The 18,430-nt window shown below is 33.5% G+C and overlaps 2 protein-coding genes across 2 annotated transcripts; both read left to right on the top strand.

Moving 5' to 3' along the window:
- The first annotated feature begins 1,994 nt into the window (after positions 1–1,994).
- LOC105137791 (calcium-transporting ATPase 4, endoplasmic reticulum-type) lies at positions 1,995–10,649 on the top strand. Its single transcript, XM_011043666.1, has 9 exons — positions 1,995–2,192; positions 2,454–3,928; positions 4,304–4,376; positions 4,479–4,600; positions 6,343–6,624; positions 6,718–7,095; positions 7,383–7,492; positions 9,378–9,606; positions 9,701–10,649. The coding sequence occupies exons 2-9, from the start codon at positions 2,513–2,515 to the stop codon at positions 10,283–10,285; spliced, it is 3,195 nt and encodes a 1,064-aa protein (XP_011041968.1). The 5' UTR covers positions 1,995–2,192; positions 2,454–2,512; the 3' UTR covers positions 10,286–10,649.
- A 3,140-nt stretch (positions 10,650–13,789) lies between these two features.
- Positions 13,790–18,426, top strand: GAF1 (Polymerase/histidinol phosphatase-like protein). The gene is made up of 6 exons (XM_011043665.1): positions 13,790–14,333; positions 14,465–14,542; positions 14,651–14,731; positions 15,957–16,111; positions 16,201–17,543; positions 18,085–18,426. Exons 1-6 carry the CDS (start codon positions 13,929–13,931, stop codon positions 18,198–18,200), a joined length of 2,178 nt encoding a protein of 725 aa, XP_011041967.1. The 5' UTR covers positions 13,790–13,928; the 3' UTR covers positions 18,201–18,426.
- Positions 18,427–18,430: the final 4 nt, after the last annotated feature.

The raw sequence follows: 18,430 nt of genomic DNA, 5'->3' as shown, positions 1-18,430 counted from the left end.
GCAAGTCCGGAATCATGATTTTTTTATCCGTGAAGAAACATAAAGGCAGTCGCATGGAAATTTCGTACGGGGAATAAATAAAATTAAAAGACTAACCCATGACTCTCGTTGATTTACTTACCATCAAAGGAAAATTCAAAAACTGTGCCCGGCAGCGTTAATATCATGTTTGTTACAAGTTTCAAAAGTAATTTTGAAAAGTATTATTTTTTTATTTTAAATTAATATATTTTATGTTTTGGATTATTTGGATAAGTAAATATAAAAATATTTTTTTAAAAAAATATTTTTATAATATACTTTTAATTAAAAAGTATTTTAAAATAAAAAAATCATCAGCAATGCCAACACCGCTGTAATTTTCTCGCATAAATTATACCAGTTGCGGCACGCCACGTTTGTAAAGTGACCCAGCAATACATCTGCATTCTGGTAACTTTAATAGGCCCGTCTACTGCCCTTTTGAGACGTGGCAGTATTCAATTGGATGGCCACATAGCGGAATCTTGTTGCGTCCAAACCTAATAAAAGACAAATAGTAACTATTCTTTTAGTCCTTTCATTCTTAATTAGGTTATAACTTAGTTCTTCGTACGTTCAGACATCCGATTTTTAGCAGAATAATTTCTTTTGTTTTAATGTATTTAAAAATATAGTAATAGTTGCTGTTGAGATCATGATTATTTTTATATTTTAAAAAATTTAAATATTTTATATTTTTATTTATTTTAAATTAATATTTTTTATATTTTCGAGTAAAAAATATTTTAAAAAGCAACCATAATTACATTTTTAAACATACTCTTAGTTGTTTACAAATATATTAAAATAATCTAAAAATAATAAAAAATATTAATTTAAAATAAAAAATAAAGAATTAATTTTTTTCAAAAAAATTTAAAACATGAAAATAAATAATGTGTAAAAGTTTTAAATAAGAAATGTGACCGCACTCTTATTTCATTCTAATTTTATTGAGTTTAAATCTAATTTTATTGAGTTTAAAAATAATGAATAATATTTTCTCCATTAAATTAAATTTAGTATGGGTTTAGTGATTTCTTAAAAACCAAGAGGCTATTTAAAAATAAAATAATAATTAATTTTTATAAAAAACTAGAGTTATAAAAATAAAAATAAAAATTGAAACTACATATTTAAATGCATGGTTTCTGCATTCAAAAAAATGAAGAAACTAGATTTTCATAAAAATCTATTTTAGAAGTTCTCCACTATTTTTCTTAACAAGTTTTTCCTTATCTTTCAAATAAAATAAAAAAGATATGAATAATAAAATCTCTTCTATATATAATTATTTTTTTTAGCAAGGTAAAAGTTTATTTTTATATATATTTTTATAATTTTCAATATCATAAATTTGATTATTATTATCAATCTAATATAGAGACTTTTCTTGAGTTAATGATATAAAATCTTTATTACAATTCTTAAATACTAAGATGGTTAATGTAAATTATAATTTTAATTTTTTATGAAACATTTTTCACCTTGAAGTATTTTTTAAATCTATTTTTAGTGGAAAATTTCATTTTCATGCTCAATAAATAAACATATTTTTTAATTTTTTAGTAGGGGAAAAAGAATTTTTCTATTGATGAATATACCCAACATTTTTTTTACCTTGCAATATAATAGTTAATATGCTATGGAAAAAAAAATACAAAATACATGTAAACATTAAATTTCATCATTACTCTAATACATAGTTGAATATGAAAATTGAGAGGAAAACTTGACTATAGATTTATTTTAAAAAATCAAAACTTCAAAAAATGTACTGGATGCAAAATCCAACACGACACGTTTGGTTCAGCTTACTTGCAAAACGAGGAAATGGAAATAAGACAATGGTCAACAGGGACTAAATTATAGTGTTTCAAATGAAAATGACTAAGATATAATTAACTTTAAAATACAGGGATTACAAATAAATTTAATAACACACAAAAGACAGTCAGATAGGTTATTAAAAGAGAAAAGAAAAGGATGGAGGCGTGGGGAGAGAGAGAGGTCTAAGCCATTGAATCGCTCTCTTCTTTACATGCTCACACTCGCAGATCTAAATATTCAGTAGTAATTCTGATTTTGTAACCCTAAATAAATACTACGAATACAATTAGAGATTCAGAGACATATCAGTACTGGTAGCGGCCGCCGAGTCTCTCTTTCCGGTTAGTGTCCGACAACCTTTCTCAATTTTAGTTTAAGATCACCATTGAAATGATTTTCATCTTCTGTTTTTGAAAATTGTTTGATTTTGGATCCGTTATTTTCTATGTATTGCTTTTTGTTTTAGCTTTGGCGAAGTTAGCTAAAAAGAAATGGACATGTCTTTATCCGTCAGTTTTAATTTCACTTACCTATTTCTTATACTACTTGGATTTTCTGTTCTTGTTCTCTCAATTTCCCTAGTGATTGATTGTCAATTTCAGGTCAAAGGGCAGGACTGATTGAATTTCACTAAGATTTTGGTTGTAATTGATCTTTCTCGATGGGTAAAGGAGGGGAGGATTATGGGGAAAGGGATCAAAATGGTATCGAATCGCAAAACCAGGGTGATTTTTTCCCTGCATGGGCTAAGGAGGTTAAGGAATGTGAGGAGAAGTATGGAGTCAACCGTGAATTTGGGTTATCGAGTGCGGATGTTGAGGAGAGGATAAAGATCTATGGTTACAATGAATTAGAGAAACACGAGGGTGTTTCGATTTTTAAACTGATTTTGGATCAGTTCAATGACACGCTAGTTAGGATTTTGTTAGCTGCTGCTATTGTATCCTTTGTCTTGGCTTGGTATGATGGTGAGGAAGGAGGGGAGATGGAGATTACTGCCTTCGTGGAGCCGTTGGTGATTTTCTTGATCTTAATTGTCAATGGCATTGTTGGGATTTGGCAGGAAAGTAATGCAGAGAAAGCATTGGAGGCTTTAAAGGAAATCCAATCAGAGCATGCAACTGTTATAAGAGACCAAAAGAAGTTCTCCAGCTTGCCTGCAAAGGAACTAGTTCCAGGGGATATTGTGGAGCTGAGAGTGGGTGATAAGGTGCCTGCAGATATGCGGGTTTTGAATTTGATTAGCTCCACCCTTAGAGTTGAGCAAGGGTCGTTGACAGGAGAGAGTGAGGCAGTGAGTAAAACTGCTAAGCCTGTTGCAGAAAATACGGATATTCAAGGGAAAAAATGTATGGTTTTTGCAGGAACAACAGTAGTGAATGGTAACTGTATATGCTTAGTTACAGAGACAGGAATGAATACTGAGATTGGGAAGGTGCATTCCCAGATTCATGAAGCCGCGCAGAATGAGGAAGATACGCCATTGAAGAAGAAATTGAATGAGTTCGGAGAAGTTCTAACAATGTTAATTGGAATTATTTGTGCCTTGGTTTGGCTTATTAATGTGAAGTACTTCCTCACTTGGGAATATGTTGATGGTTGGCCAAAGAATTTTAAATTCTCATTTGAGAAGTGCACGTATTACTTTGAGATTGCTGTTGCGTTGGCGGTGGCTGCTATACCAGAAGGGTTGCCAGCAGTAATCACTACATGTTTGGCACTTGGAACTCGAAAGATGGCTCAAAAGAATGCACTTGTTAGAAAGTTGCCTAGTGTTGAGACTCTTGGTTGCACAACGGTCATTTGTTCTGATAAAACTGGTACTCTAACTACCAATCAGATGGCTGTATCTAAGCTTGTTGCTATGGGTTCTAGGGTTGGCACTCTCCGATCCTTCAATGTGGAAGGGACAACCTATAGCCCTTTTGATGGAAAAATAGAAGATTGGCCAGTGGGTCGAATGGATTCTAACCTTCAGATGATTGCTAAGATTGCTGCTGTTTGCAATGATGCTGGTGTGGAGCAATCTGGGAATCATTATGTTGCTGGTGGAATGCCTACAGAGGCTGCCTTAAAGGTAAAATGACCATCAAAAACTGGATTTTTTCTCAATTAGTATAGCATTGTGAATTTGTATATAAACATAGTTTACATAAGGTGGTGCCAACAAGGCACGATCAGCACCAATTTGTGATTGAGTTTTGATGCTGTCCCTGTAGTCTCTCTCTCTAATTGTGTGTGCGTTCATACTTTTGTATGAATTATTTGTCAAGTGTATTTTCTTGCCACTGTATGTGGATTTATTAGTATGCTTCAGGGCTGAGGCTTGCTAGTCTGTCAAAGATATGGGGTTGCCTTGTGATTATATGGCTCAAGGACTCAGATAGTATGCAAGGTTTATGGGATACAGATTTCTTACTGTCTTTTTTTTTTTTGCTCTTTCCCATGCTAGGTTATGGTTGAAAAAATGGGATTTCCTGGAGGGCTTAACAAGGAATCATCTTCAGTTCATGAGGATGTTCTAGGTATAATACAGTATCTTGTTCTATTTCTCTTCTCTATTTTTTTAGTGGCTCAGACATTTATCTTTTGGTCTATTTTGGTCCTATTTTCTTGTGCCATGTAAGCTTGCTGCCGACTATGGAATACGATGGAGCAGCGGATTGCAACCCTTGAGTTTGATCGTGATAGAAAATCCATGGGGGTTATTGTGAATTCTAGCTCTGGCAAAAAATCACTGCTAGTGAAGGTTCATTCTTCCCTCTTGCTGTCTTTTTGGTTCAGCATTTTTGCAGTTAAATTGTCTGTTCTTTTACAGCTAATATCAACTGTGATTCGTATTGTGTATCATGCACTGGAAAAAAAAGAAAGATCACCAGTCATGCTTAGCCCATGAATATGCATAAAAAGTTGGTATTAAGTCTGAATATCATAGAGATTATTTAAAGCAGATTCATGATGTGTTTCTCCTTCTAAAAGACAGGCTAAAATGCCTGTCGCCCTGCATACACCCTACGTAGGACACTAATGTGTATGGTTCATCAAACAGTCACATCAAGCTGTATCATCCATCAGCATGAACGTAATTTCTAATCCATATCTTAATAGAGTGCAGGGAAATTTAGCTTGTTACAAAACTCAACATGTGGTCTGGTCTTGCACCTTTTGTTTTGGTCAGATTATACAAAATAGTCACAGCGATTTTGGTGTCTTCACATCTTGTTTCTCCTATTTTCAAAATGACACGTATCTTGTGACACTAAGGTGAAACTGTTCGTCAAAGGGTGAATAACCATATTATCATAGAGATAAAGTTTACCCTACAAAACCGTATTACTCTCTCACACACACATGGCAGTCATCATTCTCAACTACACCTGTTTGGCTCACCAACTGATTTCCATGCAGCATTCACTCTTTTCCAAAGAAATTGCGGTCATGGAGTTTGTTCCATAACAATTTGTTTTAGACAATCATGTCATTGATGGACTTGATTCAAACAGGCACCTAGAATACCTTATGTTATGGTTTAATATATATATATATATATATATATATATATATAGAAAAAGTGGTGAGACTTCTAACATGCTCCCCCCATCCCCAGTCCCCTTCTTCTCCTGTAGCCCATACTCATCGATAATGTCTTCAACCTGTTTTTCTATTTTTACTTCCATCTATTCTTCTCAATTTTATCTTTAAATTCACTTTAATTTATTGTTCTTTTCTTTTTGGGATTCTTTTCTCTCGGTAGTGATTTGTGTTTTTCAATGGAGGAGGTTGAAACCCTTTAATCAATCTTGCAGATCTAAATTTTTAATTTATTTTGATTTTTAGTTGACCATGCTATAATCCATGAATGAACCTAGGTTAAATGGACCTTAAAAATGATTACTATACACTGAAGAGGATTAGGAGATAACAAATGTACTTGTGAGAGTGAAAATAAGTAATTAGAAATTGGGGTTTTATTACTTGGGTAAGATGCTCTGCAAAATTTGCTAATTGGATGCTTTGAAAGACGAGGAACAAACATGATCAACAGGTACTTTTGGAACTTTTTGTCCTTTTAATTGAAAATTGCTCATTAGAAGTGTGTTGTTGGACATCTACTGTAAGAACCAAAAGTAAACTATATTTTCTTTTAATCTCATGAAGGGATCCTTTCTTTTTTCATTATTCTTTTTTCTTTTTTCTCATTATATCATTCTAAGTGAATAAATAATTGAATTTATCTAGCTATCTGCTTGGTTTTATTGTTGTTTTCTTTCCCACTGGAAAATCATTACCCACAACATTTGGTCTGGGGTGAATATCTTGGGTTTGTAAAATTTTCTAAAATGCTATGTCCTTCTGCTGCTTTTGGACTTTCTGGTTGAGGTTTGACTTGGATGCCTACAAGTTTTTTTAAGCTTCTGTGTGTCTCTTCTTTTTTCATTTCAGTTTGTCATGTATAGGTCTTGAGGTTAATGCTCTGCTCTAATGTTGCAGGGTGCGGTAGAAAACTTATTGGATAGAAGCACATCTATTCAGTTGCTTGATGGCTCTGTTGTACCATTGGATCAGTATTCGAAGGATCTTATCTTACAAAACCTTCATGAAATGTCAACAAGTGCATTACGTTGTCTAGGTTTTGCATACAAAGAGGACCTTTCAGAGTTTGAAACTTACAGTGGCGATGAAGACCACCCAGCTCATCAGCTTTTACTTGATCTGCATAATTACTCTTCAATTGAGAGCAATCTCACTTTTGTTGGCTTAGCTGGGCTCAGGGTGAGTTCCTCCAGCAATCTTCTGTTTTCTGGTCTGTTTTCTTGCTTTCTCAACCATAATTAAAATTCATTATTTGATCCCAAATTGTGAAAGGATCCTCCTCGGAAAGAAGTTCGTCAAGCCATTGAGGACTGCAAAGCAGCTGGAATCCGTGTCATGGTCATCACAGGAGACAACAAGAATACAGCAGAAGCAATTTGTCATGAAATAGGTGTCTTTCGACCTCATGATGATATCAGTTCGAAAAGCTTGACCGGCAGAGAGTTTATGGGCCTTCATGATAAAAAAACTCATTTAAGACAAAATGGAGGCTTGTTGTTCTCCAGGGCTGAACCAAGGCATAAGCAAGAAATTGTGAGGTTGCTTAAGGAGGACGGTGAAGTTGTTGCTATGACTGGAGATGGAGTAAATGATGCACCTGCCTTAAAGTTGGCTGATATTGGCATAGCAATGGGCATTGCTGGGACAGAGGTCAGTTTATGGTAATTTGGTGGATATAAATTATGTGGACTTTATGCAGTTAATGTACATCTCTGTGGATCTAATTGTATGCGAAAGTGTATTGGCCACTTTCGTATGCTTTAGATAGATCTCGTGGTTTGTTCTCTTTGTTGTTTGCTTTGCACGTGTATAATCATATATCATTTAGCAAGGGCAGTTTAGTCAACTTAACTAGTCCATGCTGCTCTGGACTGCATTTTGTTTACTTACATTTTCTGCACCATTTTTTTATTAAAATTTTTCATACTCATTTTCAGGTTGCCAAGGAAGCCTCTGACATGGTGTTAGCAGATGATAATTTTAGCACTATTGTTGCTGCTGTTGGTGAAGGCAGGTCCATTTACAACAACATGAAGGCTTTTATCAGGTTCGATATATTCTGTTTAGGCAAGTTTACATCCAGTGTGGTCTATAACATAATTGCATATATTGTTGGACTGGAACACAATTGACACAGGTCAGTTCAAGGGCTGTTCTGGTACTACTTTTAGGGGCCGTGAATAGTGTTTTGAGGGGTTTTAGGTTAAGTTTTGATGGTTAAAAATTGGGTTTTGTTTGCTGGAAACTATCGATTGACATAACCAGATCTCTAGGAGACTATGAAGGAGGAAAACCTAATCCCTTGTACCTGGGGTGCATATGTGTCTCACCCAAGTGAGATTTTATCAAACTATTGCAAAGCATATGGCTGGAAAATTTTAAACATAAACTCATTCCTTATTGAAAGATTCCAGACATTTTGTGTAGAGTTCCTAATACTTTTAAGTTCATATATAAGAAGCACTATTGTTTCTATGTAAACCCACTAAATTAAGGACTAGTAAGACACCGAAACATAAAATTAAGAAGGGTATCCCATCAACTTGATCTGACGAAATAACAAGTGATTGTTGATTTTTGATCAGGAACGTACACATCAAAATTTATAGAGGATTTCATGAATTCTGTTTGTCTTCACCTGGTTGGTCCTAACAAATAGTTAGCTTCTGGAAAACAAACCAGTATGTATGCCCGTGATCAGCAGAAATAATTGATTAGCGATCTTGGTGGATCTAACATTGGTTGTTATGCATGTGATGGAGGTTTGACTCCTCACACTTGCAATGAGATTCATTAGCATGCTAGAATTTCAAGTGTTAAGGCCTAAGGGTGCAAAAAACAAAAAAAATGGTTGAAGGGTGAAGTGTTAAGGATGTTCGGTACGTATGTTAAAAATGATGTGTTATAGTGGGGATAAATAAATTCCAATCAAATTTTAAATTAATGGGACCCAATGGACATAAAGGACATGTCAGAGAAAAAGAGACATCAATGATGATTTTGAATGGAAAATAAAGTGGCACAAATTTTAGAACTTTTCCTGACGAGTCAAGTGCAACTGTAGAAAAATTGTCCCTGTGCTTCTAAGTTCTTTGCACTCTTGCTGCTGACTAGTTCTGTCAATTCCTGAATCGGACACCTTTTTATACAAAAACTGCTTGCTGTTGTTTTCATCGAGTACTGAACCATCTTTCTTGCTCTTGGTTCTTCTTGAGAATTTTGGGTTTATACTGTAGTGATGCTTGAGCTCGCAGATTCATGTGCACCAGATGGGATCTTTGTTCAAGCAGTGTTTTTGTTGCTTCGGTTGGCAATCCACCTAATAGGATACAGCTTTTATGTGTATAAGCTGTTAGAGTAATCGACAAAATGATAATTTGTAGAGAACTGTTATATTGTATTCTTTTGTGCATTTAGAAATTAAAAACTATGTTGCATAATATCTTTTGTTGCATGAAGAATTTGGGTTTTAACTGTACTGATGCTTGAGTTCTCGAATTGATATGCCCTGACAACATGGGAACTTGGTTCAACCAGTGCCCATGTTGCTTGTATTGGTGATCCACCAAATAGGATACAGATTTTTTGCGCATGTGCTGGTAGTCATGTGTGCAGATTATGATGTGTGCCTATGCAATTTGCATACATTTGTTAAATAAACATCTTTTTGTATGAATTGATAATCTGAGATTTGTGTTTTCGTCATGTCAAAAGTTTGCATCATTAGTAACTTGTAACTGTCATACAACCTTTAAATCTCTTGCAATAAAAATACTAGATAAACTTGATTTCTCTGACTTGAAGAACTTCATTAGTGATCTTCCTCCAATTTTGAGATTGCTATTCAGTTGGAAACAACTTTCTTTTTAACTACCTCAAAGTAACCTTTTTTTCCCTTTGCCATTTTCTCCCTTGAATCATATTTATTACAGGTACATGATCTCCTCAAATATCGGTGAGGTTGCCTCTATATTTTTGACTGCTGCTCTGGGTATTCCAGAAGGAATGATCCCTGTTCAGCTTCTCTGGGTTAATCTGGTCACTGATGGACCCCCAGCAACGGCGTTAGGATTCAACCCGCCAGATGGAGATGTAATGAAAAAGCCTCCTAGAAAGAGTGACGACTCCTTAATTAGTGCTTGGATTTTATTCCGCTACCTGGTACGGAAATGGTTTTTACCTTAAATCAGAGCACTTGTTTTTTCTCCCCAATCAGAAAACTTTCCTTGTTAACCTTAATGTGTCCTTGATGTAGGTGATTGGACTCTATGTTGGGATTGCAACAGTTGGTGTATTTATCATATGGTACACACGTCACACATTCATGGGTATTGACCTCAGTGGAGATGGCCATAGTCTTGTCACCTACTCTCAGCTCGCTAACTGGGGCCGGTGTGAATCTTGGAAGAATTTTTCTGCATCACCATTCACAGCTGGGTCTCAAGTGTTCGACTTCGATGCAAATCCATGTGAATACTTGCGATCTGGAAAAATAAAGGCTTCTACGCTCTCCCTTACCGTATTGGTTGCCATTGAGATGTTCAATTCCCTCAATGCCCTGTCTGAGGACTGCAGCCTCGTGAGAATGCCCCCATGGGTCAATCCATGGCTCCTTCTAGCCATGTCAGTTTCATTTGGCTTGCACTTTCTGATCCTCTATATACCTTTCCTAGCACAGGTATTTGGGATTGTTCCGCTCAGCCTGAATGAATGGCTCTTGGTACTGGCCGTGGCCCTCCCGGTTATTCTAATTGACGAGGTTCTCAAGTTTGTCGGGAGATGTACAAGTGGGTGGCGACATTCTGGTTCAAGAAAACCTTCAAAATACAAGCCAGAGTGAGTGGTTGGACTCCTAATCCTGGTCCATTGCCTTTAACCCTCCACTTTTCAATATGACAAGGGCTGTTATGGACCTCGAAGACTGCATTAGATTTCGATTAGACAGAATTGTATGAAGTACTCTGCTTAAAACATAGGATTTTTCTGGGATTCTACAGGGGCCCAAATTTCCCCTTTTTCGCTCTCCAAAATTGAGCTCGCAGATCTTTCATTTTCGAAGGCCGAAGAAGCAGCCACAAGGGCGGTGTGCCTGGCAATAGCAATTAGTAAGTGAAATGTTATGTTATGGAGAGGAGATTCAGAACAGTTAAAAAAGTCAAATTTGTTCCTTGGCAACATTTATATAAACGAACAAGCATTTGTTACATCACGTTTTGTCAGATCACCTTCAACAAAATTGGAGTTTCAAGCCACCAATCAAGGTGTTGATATGGCTGTTAATTATCGTTGTCTATTTTTTTTCTTTCTGTTTCTGTCGATGATAATTCCTGAACATGGCTGAGAATTGTCAGTTTTTGAAAAAGTCCAGGGAATGCTACGCTAGAGTGAACAACACCTATAAAAAAACAAACCTTCTAATCCTGAATTAAAAAATAAAATAAAAAAAACAATGGAGCTAAATTTTTAATTAAATAAATGTAAATATTAAGTTTGAAATTAAAAAAAAAACATGAATTAAAAAAAGAAGTAAATATAATAATTCAGATAAACTTTGTAAACCTAGATTAATCTATTTAAGATTTTCAATTTGTGAAATTTTAGACTCGGACTTAATAAAAAAGTTTAATTCTAAAAAAGTTCAATTCTAAACTAATTTAATGTTGAAAATTGAAATAAAAAAATCAATTTAAAAAAATTATCAAAGTGAAAAAAATAGCAATAAAAAAATAAAAATCAAGTTTGATAGAAAAAGAAACTTAAGAAAGATGAAATTATAAAAAAAATTAATTTTAAAAATTATCCCAAATAAAACAAATAGTAATAAAAAAATAATGATTAAATTTAAAAATTAAAAAAATCGAAGATGGATGAAATTAAAAAAAATTAATTTTATAAATTATTCAAATAAAACAAATAATGATAAAATTAATAAAAATCAAATAAAAAAAATAACAAAATAAAAGGTTGCTTTAAAGGTTCGAAGAAGTAAGCACAAAATGGAGAAGGAGAGAAAAATAAAGAAAGGTGCATATCATTTAAATAACACGCACGTATATATTAACAAGTTTTTTTAATCACCCCTAAACCAACCTATAATAATAATTAAAAAAAAACCCTAAATAAAAATATCCCTAAGCAATAGAAAACTCAATCTTTAAGGCCTGTAAGTCATTGACTTATTCTTAAAAAAATAAAAATATTAAAACACCTTTTAATATAAACTTTAAATAATGTTGAATCCAAGGGTATAATAGTCATTTTAATATGCATTATAAAATAAAAAACACTAATTGCCCTCTTTAAATTTGACAATGACATCATTAGGGAATACCAAAATATGACCGAATAACTAGTTATTTAGTTTTGTTTTGTAAGGGTAAAATAAGATTTTCTAAAACATCATGCCTTCTAGATTTTGTTAATATTAATTATATGTATTCATAAAAAAAAAAAGTACAAAAAACAATAAAACTATACTATTAGCCCACGTTAGGCCGTGGATCAGAGAAAAAAAAATTGTAAAGGTATTGGTAATGTGTTTGAAAAATAGGTTTTAATGATAGGGATAATTTAAAAAAAAATAGTAGAAAGCTTAATCTCTAATTAATTTAATAATTAAAAATAAAAATAATAAAAAATAACATTTAACTAAAAAAACTCAAATGAATTTAAGTCAACCAAACAAATTTATGATGTAAATAATACACATCATTGAATTCAATAGATTTTTTATTTGAAATATTATTTCTCATCTAATTATACAACAACAAAGTGTATGAGAATTGTTTTATAATTTTTTTAAAGAAAAAATATCTTGATATAGATTATTGATAACAAATAATGAAATTATATTTTTTTAGTTAAAATAAATAAATCATTGATAATAAAAGGTAAAATTGTATTTTTTTAAATCAAGAAACCAAAAAGCATTAAATAAAAAAACAAGTAAATAATAGCTTGGATGTTGTGGTTTAAATAATTAAAACCACAATTCTGTTTATAAATTCAATTGGATTCAATAATATCTTTTATCAATTTTTTAAGCAAATACAAATTATAATTCTTTTTAAAAAAAGTTGCATATGGTTTGGTAGTTCAACATGCTGTCTAGGCATAACAAATAACCAAGCCAGCTCGAGTGTCTTGACCTAGTTTTATTCTTAAGATAATTTCTTGAAGTGACATCCTCCCTTCCTTTTCTTTTCTTTTTTTTTTCCTAAAGAAGGTGATACATAACATATCATTTGTTTTTTTTTTTTTGTAGAATCTAGCTACTAGAATCGATGAAAAAATAGACCTCTAATTGTTTTTTTGTTAGAAAACTTATTTTTTATTCAAAACACTTACAAAATACTTAAAAAAAAATTAAAAATAACTAATATTTCTACAATCAAATTACCTCCTCATGCAAGAAAAAAAACATTTAAGTGAAACTCCTTTCATAACAGAATTCATTGACAATGATTTCTACTAAAAAACATTTAAGTGAAACTCCTTTCATGATAAAATTCATTGACAATAATTTCAACTATTTTGGTGACTACAATCATAATCAATGAGAGCTTTCTTTCTTTATATAGAAATTCTGTAGTCCTCTATCTCCTTTTCCTCTCATAAAAAAAAGGTGAAAAATAAAAGAAATAAACTTTGATGTCAAAACTGAATTTTTGACAACTAAAAAGACAGATCACTTATAAATAAAAAAAAGATGAAGGACCAAAATAAATTTTTTTGTGTGAAATTTGAAGTTATCACATATTTCACTCACCTGCTTTATTTAAAGTTATTTATTTTTTCAATCTAATTTTCTTTTTTAAAAATACAATTATGTGTTAATTTAGGGTAAAAAAGCTCTATTGTGCAAAAAAAAAAACTTAAAAATTAAATTAAAAATTAAAAAAATAAACTATTTCAATTTATAATTATATTTTAGAGGGCAAAGAGAGCATCTCTCACCTTAAGAGTTTATTTGGTATTATAATAATAATGGTTTTTTAAAGTATATTTTATTTAAAAATATATTAAAATAATAATTTTTTATTTTTTAAAATTTATTTTTTATATCAATATATCAAAATAATCTAAAATCTATAAAAAATATTTTTTAAATAAAAAAATAAACAAACTCTAAAAACACGTAACTAGGTTTTTTTTTTGTTGTTTTAAATAAAGGTAGATAAACATTTCATCGCACTTCGCATCCATTACAAACAAAACCAGGTTGGATTTTTATCCGATTTGTTTTTACCCTGATTGTATCAGGTTCGACGGGATCCGATTGGGTAGGGACGTCCCTACTTTTAACTCGATACTAACGACGAAAGGATAGGAGAGCCTCATACTGGGCAAAAATTGATAAAAATAAAAGAATTAGGACTCAATTGATAATCGAGAACATCTAGAGTTAAATTAGGGTTGCAAAACGCTTATCAAAACCCTAAAACCCGTAAAACCCAAATCATTTGAGATTGAAAGGGCAGAATATGGGGGAATTCTTCGACCTCAACATACCCCAAGACTCCACGAAAACTACACGCATAAAACTTGTTGTGAAAGCTATGGAGCTAGGATACAGTGGCATCGCATACAACCGGAGCATCAAAGGTATCATGTCTGATCACGACCGTTGCTCAATCCCACTCCTGTCCCTTTCCTCTTTACTCGATGTAGCTCCTGCCCTTGCCTTCTCCGTTAATCTCCACCGTGACCTCCTCGGAATCCCACGCTCCTCCCCTTTCCGTCAGTACACGCGCTTGACTGTCTCTGTTGATACTCCTTCTCAGGCCCAGGTGCTTAACTCTGGGAATCCTGTTTTGAAGACTTACGATTTTGTTGCTGTCAAGCCTCTGAGTCAAACTGCTTTTGATCACGCCTGTCTTAAATCCGAGGTTTGTATTATTATTATTATTATTATTATTATTAGTGCTGCTGCTGCTTTTCCTTCTTTTTTTTTAGCTATTAAATTGAAAATTGCTCCTGCGTTTTGTATTTAATATTGATTTTATTTTATTTTATTTAGGTGGATATAATTGCCATTGATTTCTCTGATAAGCTACCGTTCCGGTTGAAGCTACCAATGGTTAAAGCGGCAATAGAGGTTTGTTGGTCAATTGCATTCTCATTTCATTTTTAGTTTCTTTCCTTTTGTTGGTGGTTTTGGCTAATGTGTGTTTTTTTTTTCCTTCCTTTTGGTATTGATAATCAGCGTGGAGTTTATTTCGAAATTACCTATTCTGATCTTATTTCTGATATTCAAGTGAGGAGACAAATGATACCCAATGCGAAGGTGAGTTTTGGGATAGTTTAATGCTGCGTGATAAAGTTTAGTGATAAGTGAAATCAAGTTTATATAAAAAGTTCTTGATAAAAAAGAAATATAAGATTCCGGCACATTTCTTGTTTTTGAATGACATGCGATTCATGTCTCTGATGAGGTAATTTTCCACACATGCAATATCAGAAAAATTGATCACTGAAATACATGTGGGAACACACACTTTGAATTTTACAGATAGGGTTTCATGGGTTTAGCCATCAGCCTGCACCATGTATAAACATATCATGGAAACTGTTGGTGCCTAGTTGGTCCTTACAAATTATTCTGGGACTATCTGCATTTTGGCCAATACTCCAAAGGGGTTGGCACATTTTACCCTTTGGATAGTGATCCACTAATTGGATCTAGCTCTTTTATGCATGCGCTGTTAGTCATGTGAGCATATTCTGCTGTGCACCTATTCTTAGTGCTTTCATTTGTCAAACAATCATCTTTTTGTATGAGTTGACAATCCAAACTTTGTTTTTTTTTTTCATGCATATATATACACATATAATTAGCAATTAAATAATGGCTAACTTTACAATTTATTGAGGAAAAATTTCTCCTAAGAAAGTCAGCTGTATTAATTAATCGTGTTTTGGCATTGATTTCCTGAAATGCTTTTGGTTGAAGCTTTTGTATTACAATATCTTAAATAATGTTTGGCCAGTATAGGTTCCTTGAATAGCCTCCATAACTCATCGAATGGTGCTGCAAAACAGCTGCTAATGGACCTGCTGCATAAGAAATGTAAAGACTGAAGAATGCCATCAATCTTGAATCTCATGTTATTACAAGATTGAGTTTGCATCAGAGAAAATGTGTAAATAACTAGTGTTTTAGAATATATAGTGTCGTAGCTAGACATCATTTACAATTGTCAATCTTATCAACTTGAGGCATCCAAGCTCCTGTTCTATTGCCAAGTTCATTTTATTGTTGAATCTTCTACTCATCTGGAAGCAAAAGCATTGCTTTATTGGTTTTTGAAATTCAACATGGATTGAAGCCTTTTCAAATTAAAGCATTGTTTGGGGGTGTCCATTGGGATCCCTACTCCTAAATAGAGCCTAAAAGATTGGGAAAAAAAAAATAGTTGTGATTCTCATGTGATTCATCCTGCAACTATCAATATGAAAGTTTACTCATGTTTTGACAAATCATCTGAGCTGTACTCTTTCTGAACTTTCAGTTACTAGTGGATTGGACTCGTGGAAAGAATCTCATTTTCACAAGTGCTGCTTCTTCTGTGAATGATTTTAGAGGGCCATATGATGTCGCTAATTTGTCATCTTTGCTTGGTCTTTCAATGGAACAAGCTAAAAAGGCTATTTCAAAAAATTGTAGGTATGAAATCATGCAAAAACTTAATTGCAGTAGCACAATTATGGTGAGCTAATGTTTGTTATGTGCACTGTTTTCAAAATGTTTTGTAGGAGTCTGATAGCAAATGCTTTAAGGAAAAAGCACTTTTACAAAGAAGCTATCAGAATTGAACCAATATCATATGATGAAATATCTAACACAAAGGAACTTATTTCTGTGAACTGGCTGAAATGGGATCCAATCTCCAGTGGTGGAGGTGATTTACAACTGGGTGATATAGAAAAGTCTTTTTCTGCCACCACTAGACCATCCACAACTGCAAAAGCAATTGATTTTTCTGAGGTTTTAAACGGCACGGCATCAAATGGTGCAAGTTTTTCAACTACTATTCTGGCAATTGAGACGCCAGTTGCAATTAGTGGAGTATCTGAAAAGCCTGGTGAATCTGATTTTCTTCTTGAAACGGATCGGGTTTCATCAGATCATGCTTCAGTGAAGAACCAAACTTCTAGCAATGAAAATTCTCAAGAAATGAATATACCAAATGATGATATGAGGGCTTTCACCATGTCCGAGGGAAGTAGAAGCCATGTGAGTACCATCATGGAAGAATCCAAGAATTCAAACATATCAGATGTTATACTTCCTTCAATAGTGGATGAAAGGCATGATATGCAATCACAAAAATGCATCCCTAGTTGTGAAATAAATGCTGTGTTATCTAATGCAAGTGTGATGAATCGGACATCTGCCACAGACATTAATAATACTACTTGTGTTGCTAATGCTAAAATAGATACTTCATGTGAGAATGCTAATTTTCTTGCTCCTCTGATTGAGAACCCCTCAAGTTCAAAAGGTTCTGATGTAGTTTTATGTCCACAAGATGTTTCTTTGAATGAAGATTTAATGGAAATGGATGTTAAAGATCAAGATGATATTCCAGTGACTGAAAACGTTTCAAGCAGTGATCAGCTAGGAGAGTCTCAAAGTGATTTGATTACTATTGTAGATTATATCCCTCTTCTTGCCACTGATGACTCAAAGGTTGAAAACGTCTCTTTGGTTGCCAATAACCTGGAAGTTATGATGGATGAAGATGATACATATGTGACCAATAATGTTATGTGTGGAGCACAACTTGAGGAATCTGGGGATGAAACAATTGCACCTGTGGATCATATTCCACTTTCTGTGACCTTTGATGGCATGATTGTTAAAGATGTCCCTTCAGTTGCAAGTAGTGAGAACCTGGAGAAGCTAGCTGTGGAGGGGCAGGAGCATGTAGATGCTGATTCTAGATGTATTCTTGTCGTGGATGATGATTTGAAAGTTGAAGATAACTCTCCTGCTGAAACTTGTATGTCTCTGGAGGAAGTGGGAATGACAAGGAAAATGCATGAAGAAGCTAATGTTGAAAGTAAACATACAGCATCGGTTACATTTCTATCAGGTATTCTTTCAATTAGTTTTAGGAGTCAGAAGCTATAATGACATTAATCAAGCTTTATTTTCTTTGATGATTATTCTGGATTTCTTTTTTTAAAAAAAAAAAAACTAATTTTGATTATCAAGAAATGTAGGCAACCTTTTTTTTTTTAAAAAATAAATTAATTTTGATTATCAAGAAATGTAGGCAACAAGTTCACTGGTTTAGCTAGGAGTTTCTGTTCTGACAACTGCTTTTATTTTGGCATCATCTAATTCTAATTTCGGTGTCCTGATTCATTCTTTTGAGGGTGTTCCGCCATATCTATCTGTTAATAATATTTGCTTTCTTCATAACACGGTGGTGATTGGGAACCAGAATAAATGGCAGACAATTCTGATTACGAAACTTGACTTCTGCTTAGATATACCTGACTGCTTCTTTATTTAATTGTCTTTTTAATGCCTCAAAAAAGGGAATAAAGTCTATCGAATGATTTCACTCCTCCTCCTGCCTCGTGCGCGCGCGGTCCTTTGATGAACAATTTCATGTTTTGTGAATGCAGGGAAATGTAGAGCAAAGCGGAGGACATCTCATCAACAACCTTCATTTCCTCTGAAGCGTTTGTTCAATCCCATGGCTTTCAAGAGGAGAACTAAAAAAATTAAGCGGAGGGTGTGACTGGAACTTTATTTACCATTGTTTCCTTTGATTAGCAGGAGCAGGATAAAATGTAAAAAAGATGAGTTTGGTGATGAGGTGAAGAAATTTTGTCTTTAGAACTTACAGATGTTCCGCCATATCTAAAATTTTGGCCTCGACACTGCGATTATAAATCTTGAAAAATTCACTTGTTAAAAAGCAGCTATTATTTATTTGTTTATAATGCTATCAAAATTGATTTGAAAAGG

This window comes from Populus euphratica, unplaced genomic scaffold (assembly GCF_000495115.2).
Source record: "Populus euphratica unplaced genomic scaffold, PopEup_1.0 scaffold71.1, whole genome shotgun sequence".
NCBI lineage: Eukaryota > Viridiplantae > Streptophyta > Magnoliopsida > Malpighiales > Salicaceae > Populus > Populus euphratica.
This window is presented reverse-complemented; position numbering and strand designations above follow the sequence as displayed.

Bases quoted from the DNA above. Each gene is read 5' to 3' on its own strand.
- LOC105137791 (XM_011043666.1), top strand. From the start codon at position 2,513: ATGGGTAAAGGAGGGGAGGATTATGGGGAAAGGGATCAAAATGGTATC. The intron at 4,601-6,342 runs GTTCATTCTTCC...CTAATGTTGCAG, and splicing joins AAAAATCACTGCTAGTGAAG to GGTGCGGTAGAAAACTTATT. The intron at 7,096-7,382 runs GTCAGTTTATGG...ACTCATTTTCAG, and splicing joins TGGGCATTGCTGGGACAGAG to GTTGCCAAGGAAGCCTCTGA.
- GAF1 (XM_011043665.1), top strand. From the start codon at position 13,929: ATGGGGGAATTCTTCGACCTCAACATACCCCAAGACTCCACGAAAACT. The intron at 14,334-14,464 runs GTTTGTATTATT...TATTTTATTTAG, and splicing joins ACGCCTGTCTTAAATCCGAG to GTGGATATAATTGCCATTGA. The intron at 14,543-14,650 runs GTTTGTTGGTCA...ATTGATAATCAG, and splicing joins TGGTTAAAGCGGCAATAGAG to CGTGGAGTTTATTTCGAAAT.